We start from the raw sequence: 19,628 nt of genomic DNA on the forward strand, positions 1-19,628 counted from the left end.
ATTATATGAAGGATTCTTGACCATGAAGGAATTGCCTACACCTGACTTAAAGAAAATGAGCTAATATCAGCATGTTTGGAGAAAGCAAAAGAAAATTCAATCCCAGTAGGGCTGTGTCATTTCAGAAGGCACGTCTTGTAATGGTGTTTTGGAATGACCTTGGGAGACGGGCCAGGGAAATGCCGCCTAAGGAGTGGTCAGATAGGAGGGACACAGGTACATAATGGATGGAGAAAAATGCTCAGAAGGCACTCCCGAAGTTCTTGGGCTGATGGCAGGAGAATTGTAGCTTTACCATAAATCATGATTAGCTTACCTGGCTAATTCCCCTCTGGTCTACCAGGTAAGGCTGATATACCTGTTTCCATCTCCTTGCCATTCTGAGCTAATGGACAAAATTAACGTGTCATGGAAAATGCTAAAACATATGAAGAACGGTTGCAGGAACTGGGTATGTTTAGTCTAATGAAAAGAAGGACTAGGGGAGACATGATAACAGTCTTCCAATATCTCAGGGGCTGCCCCAAAGAAGAGGGAGTCAAGCTATTCTCCAAAGCACCTGAGGGCAGGACAAGAAGCAGCGGGTGGAAACTAATCAAGGAGAGAAGCAACTTAGAACTAAGGAGAAATTTCCTGACAGAACAATTAATCAATGGAACAAGTTGTGAATGCTCCAACACTGGAAGTTTTTAAGAAGATGTTGGATAACTATTTGTCTGAAGTGGTGTAGGGCTTCCTGCCTAGGCAGGGGGTTGGACTAGAAGACCTCCAAGGTCCCTTCCAACTCTGTTATCCTGTTCTGTTCTATGCTATTCTAAAATGTTAGAGACTTATGCAGTACACTTCTTATTTAAAAAAACACGTATATTTGCATCCAAAAATGCAGAACATTCCATCTTAATGATTCTAGACAAGTTTAGCCTCATCCCCCCCACCCTCGAAATAAATATTAACCTATTCTTTTATATTTTTCAACAATGCATTGGTTGGACTGCAACTAACAGAAGTAGTGCTTTCACTCTAGTGCAGGGGTTCCCAACCTGGGGTGCTTGCACCCCCTGGGGGTGCGAGACGATATTCCAGGGGGTGCGAGAAAAGTCCAGGTAATATTTATTATATATATATATATATATATATATATATATATATATATATATATATATATATATATATTGCAATGGATTAACTTTGTTTTCATTTTAGAGTTAAGTATCGTTATTTAGTGGCCGTCACATACATAGCTGAAAAGATTCAATCCTACCATATATTTAACGCGTTCAGTAGTTCCTAAAGTCTAAATTTCAGGGGGTGCGAGGTTCGAGTGAAATTTCTTTAGGGGTGCGGGGCGAAAAAAAGGTTGGGAACCACTGCTCTAGTGAAAAGAATATTTGTTAATTTTGCACCTAACATATGGAATGAGTATAAAGACGTTATGCTAGCAAGATGTGGAGTTTGACCTATGTTTTTCTATGGGACTTTTGTGGCCACTCAATAAGGGTGATTCGGACATTATATAGATTTGTCAAGAGGCATCTTTATAGGAAGAGCAAGTGATTGTATTGGAAGAGCAAATACCAGAAGCCGAAGATTAATCTAGTTTAGCCCTGTACAAAGAAGCTTGGGAATGAGTAGGAGTTTATTTCTCCAGACTGTGGGCAGTGGAGGGAAAGAAAGAGGCTTAAGAAATCCGGAACTGTAACGGTGTTTATTTTGTTCTTTTATTTTTACTGTGCTTGGGGTAGTTCTTACTTTTTTCCTCTTGTAAACAACAGTTTCCATATCACCAAATACATAGATATTTGTTGTAAAAATCCCTCTAATTTGGGAGGGACCTCGCCCAGAGTACAGGCTGATCAGAACAGGGAAAGTAAAGTTTAGAGGAGTGGAAGACCAAAAAGAATTACAGCAGGAGAGAGAGGAAGTGTTTATCAAACAACGGAGGCCATTCTCTCTTCTAGCCAGATATAATTATCAATTCTTAAGCAGCAAAGGACAAAAGAGGAACTGTCTAGACTATCTCACTTACAAGATATTGATTGTCCCAGTGATAAACTGGTTAGTATAAGTGTATTTGGTTGGAAAGGTCATGAGTTTTAACACCTGGCAGAAAGCTATTCAACCTTGACATAAGTCACATTATTGCAGTGTTGCTGAAAAAGGCTTTCTAAGGCTCAGCTTTTCACCCCAAGGATGTTTGCCTTTTGTTCTATGGAAGGAGCCCTGTTCAGAGCAAAAATTGCATTTATTCTATTCCTTCTGAAGAGTTCGATTATCATTTTTATAATAATACTCTCTTCTTTTTAAAGTAACCAATGCAGAGAGTATTCAATACACAGGAGGCAATTACTTGCTCTTGTACCTACGAGTGATGTAGTTTTAATAAATATGGTATTTAAAATGAATTACATTTAGATTGCTCTACTACATTCTTGACTGGGTCTTGACTGGGAAAGAGTGGGGTCTGTATAATATCGAAGGACATCAGCGAACCATAGATATGTGCACCAGGATAAGAAAACCTAGCCACTTCAACAGTAATAGATATTTAATATGATAGGCAGAGTTTTCCTCAGATAACGTGTGGTGTTCTTTTCCAACAAACCGAAGTTCAGCCAGAAAAAAAAAAATTGCATGTAGAGATAGATGCTATCATCAATGAATCTGAGAATGGAAGCTGTTAGTGAAGAAAGAAAAACTTTCAGGCACCAATTTAAATAAATTATCCGATGCTTCATCTATCAACAGATCAATAAATAAATTTGACTAAAGGGAAATGCACTGAATTATGTACCAAAGCACAATGCAGCATTTAAAGCTAATGGCTTTGAATTATCGAGAACTTCAACCATTTATCAAAGTGCAAAGAAGCAATTATTTTGGAAATATTGTTCCTTTTTATTTATCACAAAGCCATTTCATTCCTTTTAAATATTGCTATTTTGGTTGCTTAAAGAAGGGCTTCTGGAATGATGGAAAGCCAGGAACACAGTGGTAAGGAGCAGATTAGATGATGAAGACTAGATTTTTGTTGTGTAGCAAAGGCAAGTTTAGTATAACAATTCTACTTGGGAATCCAATGTATTCCTTTCTTTAGCAGCTTGCTATAAATCTATGACAGATGCAGCAGCCAATAAGGACATTCTATGTATGCTTTAGGAACACAGATTTTATTCCATCTTTCAAATAAGCTCTCAGTTCATTTCTCAATTGAGGTACGCCCTCACCTCCTTCTAAAAGAAGTTGCCATTTCTCCTAGGTTTACCCAATCCCAGGAAAATGGGTGTTTGAATTGGTGGGGCCAGCCATGCTTTCAAGTTCCACCCTAGCAGGCCTCTTTTAACATAAATAGACAAGGCACCATAGAATTATTCTTGCAACATAATGGAAAACAGTGTAGGAAACACATGTGGTTCAGTGAGGTGGCATGCAAAATAGATTGGCTTGGATCTAGAGAGAAGAAGATGTGATGCTTTTGCAGCTTTTGTATCACCAAAACAAGAAAAGAGTTTTGTTTTGTTTTGCACTGAATGTGGGAAGAGTAAGACATGGTTGAACTCTTTGTATACTTGGACTTTCTCTTACATCACAATTTGTAGTGAAGATGGAAATATAATGTAGCAACATCTGTGCAACATTACTAGCCTTGAATGCCCACCTAGTGCTTACTGGGTGTATTTTGGGAACGGGAGTAGAAGGTAATCTAGTCTACCTTGTGAATGAGGTTATTGGAAAGGAGATCTGTTCTCCAATCCAAGACTTTTTGTGGAAAACTTCATATCATCCAATTACTGGTTACTGAGTCCTTCTGTGTTCAACCACACAGCAAGAATAAATTGCAAAATGTGTATGCTAGTAATTATAGAACACACCAAATGCATCTTTTTGCATTACATACAACTGCCTTAAAATGTGGAATAGTACCACTATTCCCTGTCATGTAAAGAAAGAAGCTTGCTTAATGCACTGCTGGAATGAGCACTGAGCTAGTCACCACAGAGGTTTACAGAAGAAGAAATTATTTGGCTAAAACTGTAGGAGGAAATTCATTATAATTTCCATTGTCTGGCCTTCATGAGATCTCGGATGAGGTTCTTCTGAAGACTGACCTCTTAATTGCCAACAGTCAGAGGAAATACAAGAGTGGTCCAAGAATTTTTCTTCATGTGGAGAAAAGCAGAAGCTGTCCCCTTTTCTCCTACAAGAAGGAAAACACCTTTTCTCTGGTTATCCAGGAGAATGTATGTAATGTATGTAATGTAACTCCACATGTATGTAATGTATTGTAGATGCCATCAGGAATGTGTGCTTATAGTATTTTCTTAAAGCTTCTGATAACACTTGGTCCTTAAGTTAAATCTAGAGAGAGACAAAATTGGTTCCTTGGACTAGATTCAACTCTTTCCTTGGAGCAATCAAGAGCCCTGAATATATCTGCTGAATTTCTTAATGATTATGTTCATTAAGAAAATGATTGTTACTCACTTTTCTTCTTCCCAGCCTGTCAAGGGCAAATGAGAACATAGCCTTGGAAGAAGTAAAAGGTCAAACCAACCAACGTAACGAAAAAATGTCACTAAGAACATACTAATCCCAATGTAGAATTAACCATTTTTTTATTTGTTTCTTTATTGCAGATAACATGATGCCGGTTTGCAGATGGCTGACAACAATTTCCTGGCATGAAGAGTAAAGCTACAAAGCACAAAACAATGGGGGAAAAATAAAATAAAAACCTACAAACAAATGAACTCGGGATAGAACAAGGGGAAAAAAGTGAATTTTCATGGTGTCGAAGAATTCTTTATTTTTCCTCAAGTTTTCTTTTCTTAAAAAATAAACAAAAATAAACAAAAGGAACTAAGACATTCACAGGAACTATTTCTCTTCAGGTGACAGTACTCAAGCATGTTCTTTTATTACATTTAAACTGAAAAAAAAGAAAAGAAAAGAAAAACCGAATGAACATAGTGCTGAGTGAACTGGGCCACTGGTGATGATATTTGATGTACATCCAACTTTCCTTAAAATTCTCAATTTTTAATCCCTCTGGCTACTTACACCCTATGTGTTTGTAAAGAAACGAGTTCACCCTGCAGTATTTAGAGAATGGTTTGCAAATGTAACTTTTAATATCATATTTTATGGATATTGTACTATATATATTTAACTATAATGGGTGTAACCTGGACTTTGAGAATCTTCTCCTTTGAGGCAAAGTGGTTTTCATTTGCTATCAAGAAGACTTTTCGATTATTTAATACTTGGGATTGTTTTACTGAACATTTAAGTGCAGAAAGCAAAACCAGCCATGGGCTATTCTCCTTAGAGAGGAGAATCCAAATAACAAACTGAAATTCCAAGGGGGTTATTTAAGTCTTATGTGTGTTTCATTTTTCCAAGCAAGTACAGTATAGAAATCAAACTTCTCCAGGGCCAATTTAACCCATTGCAGAAAAGTTTTTTTTTTTTTTTAGTCCTGCTACCAAACATCCACTATAGCAGGGAGCTGGGATATCCCTAGTGTGTGTACCTGTTTTAAAACATACTGCCAGGCACTTCACACTTTATTTCCTAGTTGTGCACTGAAAACAACAACAACAAAGCACGGAGTGGGGAGTAGCATTATGCTTACAAAATTGTAATGTGCAATTCAGCTTCCATTTCTTTTCTTTTTTTCCTTCCAAAAATGCTTACAGAATTATTCTCTGACCTTTTCTAGGGCCTCTGTTGGATATTTCCTTCTCTATCTTTTTTCTTTTTTCCTTAATCAGTTCAGACTGTAATCATGGGAAACAAAGCTAAGAGAATTAAGCTTATCTCTATCTTTAAAAAAAAATAGTTCAGACACTAATCATAGGAAGCAAAGCTGAGAGAATTAAACCTAGCAAAATTACGCTCTCCATTAGCCCTGTGCCATTCGTATTTCCCTCCCGGTCTGTTTTTCTGCTGTTCATGATTGCTACCATTTCGTTTAACGCTAACTAATTTGCAGCTCTAAGCTTCTAGTTGATAGGATTGGAAGAGTTCCAATATTGGCACGTTTCTTTCTCTCCACCTCCCCAACAGCCTCACCCCACCCCACCCCACCCTCCTCTCTGTCTGACAGTATATATCTCTCTATCCTCTGCATGTGCTGGTCTTTCTCCTCCTTACTTGCCCTGCCTGCCAATTCTTTCCTCAATCAGCTTCTCGCTGAGTTCCCACAAGGCAGCCGCATCCGTTCCGTTCTGTGCCTGTTGCGATGGCACGCAGCGACAGCAGTTGTTGAAATACATCCCTCCCAGGCCTTCCAGTTCTGCCGCCACAGCACAGTAGACAGTAGTGGCTGCTCCTTGTTGCTGTAATTAAAACAAAACAACACAAAAGAGAGTGAGGGGACATGTTGTGAACGCAAAGGTTAGAACCAGGCAGGCTTGACAAAACCCATGTGCTCATCAAGGGCAGATTAGCAACTTGGCCTGGATTCAGAACTGAGTCCAGAAGGGCCCTGCCCTGTGCCATCCATCTTATAATTAGTGGTGTCTAGCTAAGTGTGAGTGAATCCATCTTTTCTCACATGAGTAAGGATGCTCTTTTAAGTAGCAGCTCAATAAACGTAGCTGGATAATCACACAAATTCTAGCCTTTCGCTCCAATCAATTTGATGAAGTGTTTTTTTTTCCCCAGAAAGGAGCATGATTTAGAAGGGAAAGGTGGATGGCTGAATCCAGCCTTAGGGCCACTAAAGTTGATCGTCTGCTCCTATGAGTGACACACAGGTTTGTTAGCATTTGAGGTTAAAAATGAATGTAATCTGAACATCTTGAAGATGTGTACAAATGATTTTGAGGGCCCTCTTTTCTCCCTGCTTAGGGTTGTTTTCATTCAACTTGTGAACCAAAGCTTGAAGATTGCGAGTTTGCGAGTTGTTTGGGTGGCTAAACTTGCAAAATCAGCTCCGGCAGAAAGAGATAGAGGGAAAAAAAAACAAATAAGAATCTCTATGGCTGTCCTTTGCAGTGATGCACAGTAGGAATATACCTCCAGGTACAGATTATGAAGTGCATAGACATTGAGGTGTCAATGGAGATAATTTCAGAAGATGCACAGCCTGTGTTTGTTGCAGATCCACCAGCAAAGATCTTTCTTGCCCCATGAATAAACATTGCTGAAATGAAGAGTGGGGTGGGGAAACTACATCAGGAATTCCATGACAGCAACTGGGGCTAGGAGAAGATACCAACTCCTGTCCTAGGAAGGAAGGAAATATGCCACCTTGCTTCTAAATGGGTTGGATTCCTTTGACTTGGCCATCCAAAGTGTCAAACATTGCCCCAGATATTTTTACATGGAAAGGAGTTACCCCATTGGCATGTCTCTTGTAAACTTTACTAGGACAATTCATTTGGAGAAAGAATTTGAAGTTAGATCAAATCCCAAATATCCTTTGGGATTTTTTTGCTCAAGTAGGTAACTGACCGCTCTCTGATTTGTCATTCTAAATAAACTTAGAGATGTCCACCATGTCAGTGGCATAGAACAAAATTGGAAATGTTGCTAAAAATGTCTATGTGCATGCACACACATATATGAATTGCTAATGGAGTCTTAGCTGATGGAAAAGGATCTCTCCTAACTAAAGTCCATTCATTGGGGAATGATATGATGGTGCTCATCTAAAGGTCTAACTTGTTAGCAAATAGCTAAAGTGGACTTTTGGGCTTTAAGGTATGGACTTAAAACTAGTTCTGGAAGACTCTATTTATGACACAGTGGGAAAAAATATTAAATTAGAGTGGAGCTTCAATTGTCTGATTGGGGGAAAAGATGGAGATTTACTTTGTAATCTATTTAAAGACCTGTGGCTACTTATATTCCAATAAGAAGTTTTAAATCTAGAATCTGGCAGGTTATTATTTTCAGTGAAAGATACTTTTTTTGTCTTGTTTCCTTGTCTGGAAATATGATTTTTTCTAAGAGGAGAAACGAGCTTGGTTAAACTATCTGCTATTCTTTTTGTGAGAATAGTATGACATCATAAACATTGGTTTATGTTACTCATAAACCAATACAGAAACTCTCTGTTTTAGTTAGACTTTCAGTCTAACTAAATAATTTTATACCATAAATATCTTACATTATAGATCAATGTAAAGAATACTTGTCATTTCCATTGTGATTTCTAAATATTTGTTTCCCTAAAGGTAGAAGAAAGATAATACTAACTATGCAAAATATTAATTTTTCCCCTTCTGCCAAACTACATATTATCCCCATTTCTGAAAAGTCTGTCTCCAATTATTAAATTAGGAGGGAAGTTTCTTATCTGTTATTTATGCTAGTGTGAACATAGTTCTTTAATATATATTGGAGTGGAAGTAGGGATGAAAAATAAAAACAATATTATTTATAATATTCATAACAATGCCAGCAGAAGGAGAAGAAAAGCCCATTGTGAATTAATTGTATGCTTTAAACACCCTTCCTCATTACATACATCACTTATGGCTCAGGCTATGACCCAACTAAATTGAATGTTTGTCAAATAATCACAGGCATTTTAATTAGTGCTGTCACTGAATTAAAGGAATTTGAGTTGTGTAATTGGATGAGGTTTAGTCAATTGGCTGCCTTTGTATAAATTTGCATAACCTAATTTGTGCATGTGTCTACTTACATAAGACCAACAGAACTGAAGGAAGCCCTATTTTCTTTTGCTAGAGCTTTTTCCAACATGATCTGTTCAGTCTTGCTTTCTTGGTGGAATGAACTGATCATACTTCCACTTCTTACAAGGCGAGGAGATTCCTGCGAGTGGGGTGCTAAAGAAACAGCTTTCAATTTCTATATCAGGGTCTAACTCAGTTGCATGTGTGGAAGCAGCTGGAAAATGGCAAAAATCCAGTTTAAAGGGCTAAGGGGAATTCCTTTTTGTAAACAAATCCAATTAAAAAGTGGCATTTCATTAAAAAAAAAAACCCAACTTGCTTGGACGTTCTGAAGACTTGATTTGAATGACGTTAGTTTTGATCTGTTCAGTTCGCTGGTCATGTTCACAAATAGCACAGCATTTCATGAGAAGAAGTAGAATACAGAAGATGTACATTTGTTTTGGCTGAGCTGCTTTATTTACAATCAAAGTTGGAAAGGTCATAGGTGGCCCTCTAGGTGATTAAAAAGCCCATCCTCAGCTCCCCTACTTGTTCTCTCAAGAAAGTTTAATCTAGTAGATATTGCTGTTAATGTTCTGTTCATGTTCATGTTCTGGAACACTGCTATTTTAGGAAAATTGCAAGACACTTAAAATTTTGTTTTGTAGTTCTAGGATCACATATTTTCTTTCCTCCTCCCTCCAAGATTGGTGGACAGGGCTCTGATACTGGATCCTCATCTTTCTGTCAACTTCAGGGATTGATGGAAAAAGTAGAATAGGAGAGATTGTCAATGTCCTATCTTCAGAGTTAAACTTAGAATTCTACTAAATTAGATAAAGTCTTTCATATTGTTTGCAAGGGGTAAGGAATAATACAAATAAATTGACTTCAGTTTCCAGCGTTACAGGGATAGTCACTTGCCCACACAAGTCTAGTCTCCAAGCCTGACCTTTGACTCCAGACAAGATCTTCCATCTTAAATTACTTAGAAATAGAGACGAGGGTGAACCTCATCACTTCATGGGGTTGAACTGCTGACTATTAAGGAATGATTATTACTTCTTGTAGACTGTTTATTCCTGGCTCTTGTTTATGTTATTTATCACAGGTGGCTGGCTATAGAAACTCAATAAATAAAGCAATCAATTCAAATATGTGAGAATGCTCAATTTGGAATATAAGCAAATGTTCCTTTGATTTTTCTCCCTTCTCCACGTGTCCTGTTATAGTTTTTCAAAGACAGTCCTTAGCTTATCTGGGATTCCTGGAATAATTTATACCATCTGCCTGCTTGCTCCATTTTTGTATTATATAAATGATTTTGAAACACCCATGGATATTTTCTGGATGAATATGTAGCTAATTTATTTTTCCTATAGATGGGGCATAACTCTAGAATCTCTCATCCAAGAAGAAAGGAGAAAGAAGAAGTTGCGGTTAAACTGAGTGATTACAGGTAGTCCTTGACTTATGACCACAACTGAATCAAACATTTATGTTGTTATGTGAGACAGTTATGAAGTAACGTTTGTCCCATTTTATGACCTTTCTTGCCAGTTGTTGTAGTTGCCAAGTTAATAACATAGTTGTTCCATGAATCTGGTTTCTGCATTGAATTTGCTTGGCAGAAGGTCACCAAAAGTGATCACATGACCAAGGGAAGACAGCAATGGTCATAAATATGAACCAGTTGCCAAACATCTGAATTTTGATCACATGACCACGGGGATGCTGCAAATGGTCATAAATTTGAAAAATGGCCATAAGTCACATTTTGGTGCCGTTGTAACTTTGAATGAGTCACTAAGTCAAGCACTACGTGTATTCAATGGGCAAGAAGATATGGGGAGAGTTGAGGAATGATCTCAAACAGCCAAGGAAGCTAGTTCAGATTCCTTCCCTTTCAACGTTTTTGAAAGGTATTAGAGCCTCATTCGGTAAAGAATATTGGTAGCTGGTTACTACTGCACAGGCATTTTGGGTGAGGTGGATAATTGCAATCAATTAAGCAATGAATACAAATTAATATTGAACTGTCTTAATGCTACAGGGGAAGAGGGCATTTTCATAGGCATACGTGGTTTTTAAAATCTCATTATTATAAGTATGCAGCCATTAAGTATTCTAATGTAGTCTAGTGCTCCTGATGGAAAGACATTATAGGCCTAAATGTTTAGTTTTCAGACCTTGCTGTTTTTGAAGTGTTTATGTTTGCTAAAATTAGCATCCAGCCCTAAAACATACCAGCCCCATACACACAAAGGAAAGGAAAGGAAGGAAGGAAAGGAAACTTTAAATGACATTGAAAGTTCAAAATGAACTGTAATCAATATATTTTGAAAAATCATTATGGCATTTGTATTACTGCATGCCATTACCGATATGAGTCTCTTTCCTGTGTTAAAATAAAACATAATTTGCTGGCACTTTAAGGACCATTAATGTTTTGGGCATCAGTTGTGTGTCAGGAACTCAGTTTGTATACCTGTGTTGTAGAAATGTTTAGAGTTATAGATGTGTTGAAAGGCTGTTTTTTTATTTATAAAAGTGCAAAGTTCCTCTAGCAGAAAGTAATTTGATTTCATTTTAGTTACCTTTGTCTTATTAAAATGCATTAGGGAGCTGACTGATAAGATATAGCTTGATCTGGAATTTTGTTATGTTTGGTAAGCAGAGGTGGCCTATTTTTATGACTGATGTTTAAGAAACTGGGGTACTGTATGTATTTCTTTTGATTTTGATTTTTTTTTGTTGAGTTAAACAGCAGCTTCTGTTTTCTATAATGATATTTTTGGTTAATTGTGCTACACAAGATAGAATCAAAAATAGATATTCCTATCCTTTCCTTGGCTTCCATAAGACAGAGAGTTAAACATGATGCAAGATAGTAGAGAGTTAATTTCTTAATTCATTTTGAACAGGAGCCAGGAGCTGCAAAAGATTTTAGGACGGCAACCTAGTGTGTGTTGTCGTTAATTTGGATGGATGTATAAGAAAAAATGGAAGTCTGAAAACTATTGAACAATCATTATCTCTCACCAGATGGAGGATAATGACTTATAACCCCATTCCAGGTCTTATTCTGATTATTATAGGCTCATATTGTCAGAAAAGTGAAACTATTAAGATTATGTTAATGTGTATGTGCAAGCACAAATACACAAATGATTACAATAATTTAAATATTGTACATTTGCTCCATGATGGGGAAGAAAAAAATATTTTTGTGTGTGCTGGCTGAATTTGTTGTTTACATATTTATGGAGAACTCCAAATTTCCTGTTCTCCTTTCCTAAGAGTATTATTTGGATGCAAGAGTCCTTCCAATAGAGAATTACCTCGATCATTGTTCATCTAGAGATGATTTTCTAAAGACAAATATTATAACATTAGGACACGTAGTCAGCCATCTTGTACGTACGCAAATTGATGGATCTGAGCTAGGAATGTATACACCCATCAGTCATATAAGATGCATCTAGCCCACTGAATTCACCATAACGATAAATAATCTGAAAGGATCATGTCCATTTTCCCTTCTCTGGGAGGGCAGGAATGGATAAATGGAGACTATACAGCTTTAACAATTTCTAGTTTTGGAGTCTAGCATACTTTTCAGCAGGGAAAACACCAAGCAGAGAAGCAACTTAGAACTGTCCTGACAGTTAGAACAATTAATCAGTGAAACAACTTGCCTCCAGAAGTTGTGAATGCTCCAAACACTGGAAGTTTTTAAGAAGAGATTGCACAACCCTTTTCCTAAAGTGGTGTAGGGTTTCCTTCCTGAACAGAGGTTGGACTAGAAGACCTCCAAGGTCCCTTCCAACTGTTTCTATTCTATTCTATTCTATTCTATTCTATTCTATTCTATTCTATTCTATTCTATTCTATTCTATTCAGTTAAACCTTACAGTGAACTTTTAACGTCTGTCTTCCAAGCATTTAGAACCTGCCTATGGTGTGCTCTCAAGATTATGAATCAGTTTCCCCCCAAAATAATTTTATGGGGTCTACTTGGAATCACCACCTAGATTGCTTCATTACCATGTATTAAAATCAGTATGGAGGTGGTTAAAATTAGAATGGAGATTACTCATTTATAAAATACATTATAAAAAATAGGTCAGGGAGGTAGACTTCCTTACTGCTTATGAGTAAGCATTGGTTTCTCATAAAGGCAGAGTGGTCTCTTCCCATATGAGAACTATACTTCCCACCCTCCACTCACTCTCTCGCACAAATACACAACACCTACACTTCTCCCCTTTTCAACCCTCCCACCCCCCCCAGCCCCAGAATATATGTCCCAGAGCTTGTTGGTGCATTCTGCTGTTATTTCTCTTTAAAGTATTTTGAAAATTTATCTATAATTAGCTTTAGTAATATTTAAATATATTATTTCTATACATCATGTATATCTTAACACCATTGTATATATTTCTACAAGCCTTTAATATTCTTGAGATTATTAGTCAAAATTAAGCATTTCTTCATGTATAATATTTCAAAAGGAAAAAAAAAGGCATCTCGTTGTAGAACTTATCCGGCTTCATTTTTGTACTGAACTGTTTGATCTCATCAGTTAAGAAGCTTAATAATAATAGTGATGATTTTTAAGAACTGCGAGGTAGAATGGGAAATTGATCCAAATGGCCATGAAAGATCCACTGAACTTGCCAAGACGTATTTATTTTTAAACCATAAAATAACAGACATCTATTCTTATGAGCGTTTAGGGCAAAATCCACTCAAAAGATGTTCTGCATAAAGCCTAAGTTCCTATGAACAAAATTAATGTGTTCCTGATAGAATATTGCTTTTAGGCTTAAAAAAAAAAAAGATCACCATTCTAAACCCAATGAAACCGTGTGATTTCTGTGGGGTTAGATTTTCGGACAATTTGCACATTACATATTTAAATGTCAGTGTTGAAATGCACTTGACATAGCAAGGGCATGGAAAGAGGACGCCATGCTACGATAGGGCAAAGTATTTAAGTGTTAATTCTGTCTTCCAGAAGCTAATTAAGGGAATGTATTTTGCAATAATACAGATCTAGTAAGCAGCCTCTAATGTCTGGGCTCTGGCTATAAACCAGGCTTCTCCTCTATAATATATGTGTCATAGATAGTCTGCTGTAAAGTGAATTGAGTTTAGTGCATCTCTCAGGCTAAAAGACACTGGTCTTGTTAATATTTCATTTAGTACATACTGTAGCGTCTCATTTATATCACGTCTATAATTAATGGTGATAGCTTAGGCACTGCCTTTACAAGGAGAGATCCCTGTATGTTGGTTGATGGATAATGAGAAAAAAAAATTAGATAATTTCATTCACCAGCAGCTTCTTGATAGTTAGTTAATCGCATTCATTGCCAGGGTAAATAATGCTCCATTGTGTTCGTGACCATTTTAGCCGCATTTGATGGAACTAGAGTAGATTCAAAGCTGAACCATGTTTTTTAAGTAAATAAATAAAGGGACTTTTGTATTGTGCTACACTTAGCAGAATTCAAACCGTCCGCCCTCCAAACTTTTGCCTTCTTTTGTCCAAAAATATATCTCAATATGCATGTGCTAACTATTCAAACATCTGTATTTTAAGAAAAAAATACAATTAAGCTGCCTTTCTCTTCTCCTATGTAGATTGTAAATAAATGTAGATGTTCCTTTCCACCTTCTTCCCCCACTTTGTAAATATTTGTAAATATTAACAAGCTATGCATGCTAATATTCTAGGCAATTTCAGGTACTTTTATAATCCAAAGGCATGTACTTGAACTGGTTTGTTAAAAAAAGGAAAAGAAATCTACTCCAACTCTTTAAAGCTTACTAGAAATTAAAAATTTGTTACTAGACTGTTTTTTTCAGCCTTTTGTGTGCATTTCTTTTTAATTTGTGTCCTTTCTTGGTTTCTCTAGTGGGAGATCTTTTTGAAATTATGCTGAATACCCTATTCATTTATTTCACACTTACGAATTCAAGTAAACTAGTATACTGCAAAGAGCTGGTATTCAGAGTTACCTTCCCAAGTCTCAAATGAAATTTTCTGTAGAAGATGGGTCACAAAATCGAGAAATCCATGCACAGTTGACTATCCAACCATTAGCTACATACCAAAACTAGTGACACAAGGTATTCACATTCTCTACACATTCTCCCAATTGTGCTGTGTAGAAGTTGGCCAGCTGCAAATACTGAATTTGCTCACACCACAAGTAGACTTTTGTAGAATCTATTTTGGGATAGCAATAAAGCCAATTTAAAATAATACCTGATCAATAGATTAATGATCAACCCAAGTCCTGAAAAGAACAACTAAAGCAAATTTGTTGTAATTCATTCTTAAATCACTCTGGATGATCTTGATACACTAACTTTGGCAAATAATTTTAAGGGCTCAGAGATATTGCAATAAACCAACAAACTTCGCTCTCAGACTAAGAACTAAAAGGTTCATAGTAGATTTTTTGGGGGGATCGGGGGAATCATATGATCCTACCTGGGGATAAACTTTTATAAGAGGAGAGCCCAAAACAGACCTTCAAACCTGGATTCAGTATTAGAAAAAGGTAAAGCTTGTTAATCCACAAAAATGTTCACGAAAGGAAAAAGGTTCTATGCGAAGACAGTCCAAACTGTGTTAAAATCTCTCTTGAAATTGCTGACAATGATGAAGAAAGATGAAGAGGTGGAATTTTAAAACGTAAAATTCCCAGGGTGTTTGAGAATTTCTTTCAATGCTCTCTCTAAACAGGGTTTTTGAGGCTATGTTACCGTTGACATGGCAAAGGAAGCTGTTCATGGGAGCAATGATGGTGATAGTTCCTATTTACACTTTGGTCCATTACCCATAAATGCAGTTGGCTACTCACTTTCTGTTCTGAGAAAGCCCCGTGGGAAGATTTCCCTGATATGGTTTCTTAAATGGAAACACGGGAAGTCATAGAGGTGCAGGCCAGTGGAGAAACAATTGCAAAATGAACACTGAGTCAATCAAGCATGTCAATGCCAATATTGGTTCAGTCAAACACGCCAATTCTCTTCTGTCCAAAAGTCATTTTTTCAACTGGATAAGAATCTGGAAAAAATGTGAGCTGATTATGTTGATTGGCCACAGCATTAGTCCTAAGAGACCATGGTCACTGGATATAATTAGGATGGCCTTGAACCACTGCTCCAACCTATTTCCTCCCTTTGCTACACCAAAAGCCTCCAGTCTCCATAGGAGAAAATATGTTTTCTTTCACCAGGATTGACACAAAAGAAACAGAATTGACTCTGGAAAGAGTAGCATGGGATGAAGAGAAACGGCAGGGGCATCTACAGGATGGACTTAAAGAGCATCAAAATGCTGGCTGTGACCATGTTACACCCCTTTTACAATGGACATTACATACTTTACAGAGAGGTAATTGTGCCAGTTCTGATAATATGTACTTCTCAGGGCATGTACCTGAAGAAAGACAGTTGACCAATCATACTGTCACATATGACCTTTCACACTTGACTATGAGTATCCAATTTCAAAGGCAAATGATGTGCCCAAAGACTCCTTATCATTACAGAGTTGAAAAAAGAATGAAATATTTTTACACTGCAAAAGAGCCCCAAGGAACCTTACACCATTTCCTCAAGGCACATAAAGTTTTGTTTTTGCTACTCACACAAATGAAGCTATAATAGTCACTGTGAGAGTACAACACTGGCATTTCATATCTGCAGAGCAGGACTAAAGTGGTGGGGAAGCTACATCTTATTTTCCCAATCCAAAATTAACCTCTTTGCAAAAGTTTGCAAAAGTTCTGTCCAGCTAACAAGAATATTTCCAAAACTCTTATCTTTCCTCAAGGAACTTGTTCAAGGACCTCTTTCAGGTTTTAGATGAAATACTAACAGCAACTTGCATTTTTGCTTGGGTTGTGGCAAGTAACAAGAGTGTGATTGCTTTTCCCAATTTCCTGCCTTTGCTCAACCCATCTTAGCACAATTTCCATAACCAATTCATGCACACACACACACACACACACACCATTCATATTAATCCACTTTCTTCTATTCATTATTTTTTTTGCTAGTTTTCTGTCTCATAGTCAGCTAAGAGGTTGGCGTAGAACTAGGAAGGCCCATGTTTACTTTAAACTCTACAAATGCATGACCTTGCAACCCAGATGTTTAGTGGCCTGGAGGCTAAAACATATGACGAATAGTTGCAGGAATTCTGTATGTCTAGTTTAATGAAAAGAAGAACTAAGGGTGACAGCATAGCAGTCTTTCAATAAATAAGAGGAGGGTGTGTGTGTGTCAAAACATTAGAAAGCAAGTCAAGAAACAATGGATGGAAACTAGAGAGAAATAACCCAGAACTTATTTTACTCAGTTTTCACCACGGCCAGGATCAACTATAGGAAAGCTCATTAAACTTGGTAAATAGAAAAATGTAGCCTTTAACTTGAGTACTTAGTTCACGCCGCTGTAGATTTTTTTTTTTTCTTTCTTAAAAAAAAAAGACAGAATATAACTAGGAGGGGCAGGATCCCACATCTTTTAATCCTCTAAGTTGTGGGCAAAGCTGTCTCTGCTTTAGTATCTATGGAAACCAAATGCGATGCAAAACTTTTTCAGGGAAAGCAAAATAGCTTTCATGCTAAAGAGATACTTCTCTTGGGCGAGGTGTATCAAGATAAACAAATTAATTGACAGTATTTGCCTGACTTCTTAGGTTTCTCAAACTTAACTTGATGTCTCTAGAAGATTTTTCCCAGTCCTTGAAGTCTCGTAAGGAGGTTTTTTTATAAGGCTGATTTGACATGGGGGGGGTTATATTCACGTGAAACGGTGCTATCCTTCTAATAGAGGGTGCAGAAATGGTTCAGAGGATTATTATCGTTTGACAGACAAAACCTATTACCTTCTCACTAGGAGGGCAAAGTTAGTTTTTTTTTAATTCATACAAAAAATGGAATCAATTATCAATATCTGCATGGTTTCACCAGGTTGGTGGATGACAGCTTGTGCAACACTTCTATTTTATGTTCTTTTTTTATCAATTCTGGAAAACGCGTGATGATTTGACAATAGGTCTTCTTCTGTTAGAAAGCCTCCATGTTTTCTTTAAATTAAGCCCCCCACCCAACACTGACATGCAATCTTCTTCCACAGAAAATTAGAGGGTAATTTACCTTACCCCACCCAACTTTTTTTTTTTTTCCTGAAAAACACAATCACTGGGAGATTGTTCAGACCAAGTTATCTCAAGCATTGTTACTTGCACAATGTAATGCGACAAAGCACATATCAATGTTTCACTATTACTTCTTGGATAATGCTTTTTTAATACAGTGCATAATTGGGTGGTTGAGTTGCCTGCAAAAATGCTGCAGCTTTTTGAACGCTGCGTATTGATCAAATTTGTCCTGTTAAAAAGTTCTCAAGATTTTGGTGTGTAAACACGTCCACCATCTCTTTAAAAGGGCCCTCTGGCTGTTTTTTTCTGCGTTCTTTTCCATCATCTGAAAACAATTACATTGATCCCTTCCCTTCCCTCATTAAACTATTCTTTTTTTAAAAGGGGCATACATAAGAGCACCAACTTGCCTAACATCCCTGTCCTAATATCCCCTTTTATTCATACCCATTTCATGTACTCATAATCTTGTTCCTAATTATATCTGTTATCTAAAACATACTTGACAAAATAATAAATAAATATGTAAATGAAGCACCCCCTTAAGTAACTAATAGATTAACAGTCAGTTAAAAGCAGTAAAAGCAGACAGTCTGTTAAATCTGAAAATACGTTTTGCATATTTGATACATTTTATGCATAGGTAAAATGGAAATGAGATTTTATGTAGATTTTATGTATTGTACACATTTGACACAGGCATACCAAGGGAGATAAGATGTTATTCATTGGCACAAGCAAGTAATCTGTGGGTACAATTTCCCATTAAAACAAAAGTTAACTTTTGAACTTCCATGTTTCTTTCATGATGAACTAGAACAGAGCATTTTAAATACGAATTCAACAACGAATATTAGCAACACTGTTTATACTCATATAAAAGGGCCAGTAAGGTTCTTTTTTTCAGCTTGGCCAGCACTTAAAAAGAATAATGCTTGTCAGCATTGCTCACCTGAGGCAATTGCATGAAACATCGTATTGGAAACACCAAGGTGACCTAAAATGGCAGCACACTATATTCCGAAAAGAATTATAGCACACAGGTAGACCACAACTTTCACCTACAAAAGGTCTTGGGTTCAATTTTCCTGGTGGAGCTAGATATATTCTTCTATGAATTCATGGCCAGCCACTGCAAGTCAGAGCAACTAAGATGACTAGACTCACTAAAAGAGAGACTTTTCTAAGATAGATTACAACTTTTGTGGGGGCAGGAGGTGGTGAGCAAACTGTTTCATATTGCAGAAGTACAATTTCCAGTACTCTTTCTTGGCTGTACTTACTAGATCTGCAGGAAGTTAAGCCTCAGTCACTACAGAAGGAGAATAGGCAGAGCCTGGTGGCGGAGTCAAGAGAGGAATTAGCCTAGAATCATTAGATTCCCACAAGCGGTATAAATCAGCTCCCCTCCCCCTGAATTCCATTAATTCTTATCTAGCTGTCAATTTAGTGCTGGCAGTTAGTTGACTAGATTGCTGTGTATAGGCATGAGCAATAAATCAACTTAACTGAAGCTTAACATGGGGTCCTGATTCTTTGTACTTGGCACCCACAATTTAGATTGTTACTGGATCTTGCTTAATACCTCTAAACTTCAATTCGACCTCACCATACCATTGTATCAACTGTTTTGTCACACTTAGTCTATGCACCTTGGGAGGTTTGAGGATCTGGGTGATCTTCTCTCTTCCAAGCTTTCAAATTCTTGTGCTCTGAAGAACCTTTGTTTTTGTTTTGTTTTAAAGTTGACCATCAATTGACACTGCTTTGTGTAAGCAGACAATTCATTTGAATGTGCACCCAGTGTT

The 19,628-nt window shown here is 37.1% G+C and overlaps 2 protein-coding genes across 3 annotated transcripts in view; one reads left to right on the forward strand and one right to left on the reverse strand.

Moving 5' to 3' along the window:
- The window catches only part of MAF (MAF bZIP transcription factor), a 226,501-nt gene extending 212,010 nt beyond the window's left edge, over positions 1-14,491 (forward strand). Inside the window, exon 3 of the mRNA XM_026714131.2 lies at positions 4,635-14,491. The gene's annotated coding sequence lies outside the window, so the exon portion shown is untranslated. The remainder of the gene's footprint in view (positions 1-4,634) is intronic.
- The window catches only part of WWOX (WW domain containing oxidoreductase), a 546,547-nt gene continuing 531,515 nt past the window's right edge, over positions 4,597-19,628 (reverse strand). Inside the window, exons 9-10 of one of the 2 annotated variants that reach the window (XM_087940561.1) lie at positions 6,154-6,338; positions 4,597-4,927 (exon numbers count right to left, since the gene is read on the reverse strand). In XM_087940561.1, the coding sequence (XP_087796687.1) occupies positions 4,900-4,927; positions 6,154-6,338 (213 nt within the window). In that variant the 3' untranslated portion in view covers positions 4,597-4,899. Of the gene's footprint in view, positions 6,339-19,628 lie in introns of both variants that reach the window. The other variant, XM_026714128.2, reaches the window with a different exon arrangement.

The sequence above is a fragment of the Pseudonaja textilis genome, chromosome 11 (assembly GCF_049901715.1).
Source record: "Pseudonaja textilis isolate UNSWEBS1 chromosome 11, rPseTex1.2, whole genome shotgun sequence".
NCBI lineage: Eukaryota > Metazoa > Chordata > Lepidosauria > Squamata > Elapidae > Pseudonaja > Pseudonaja textilis.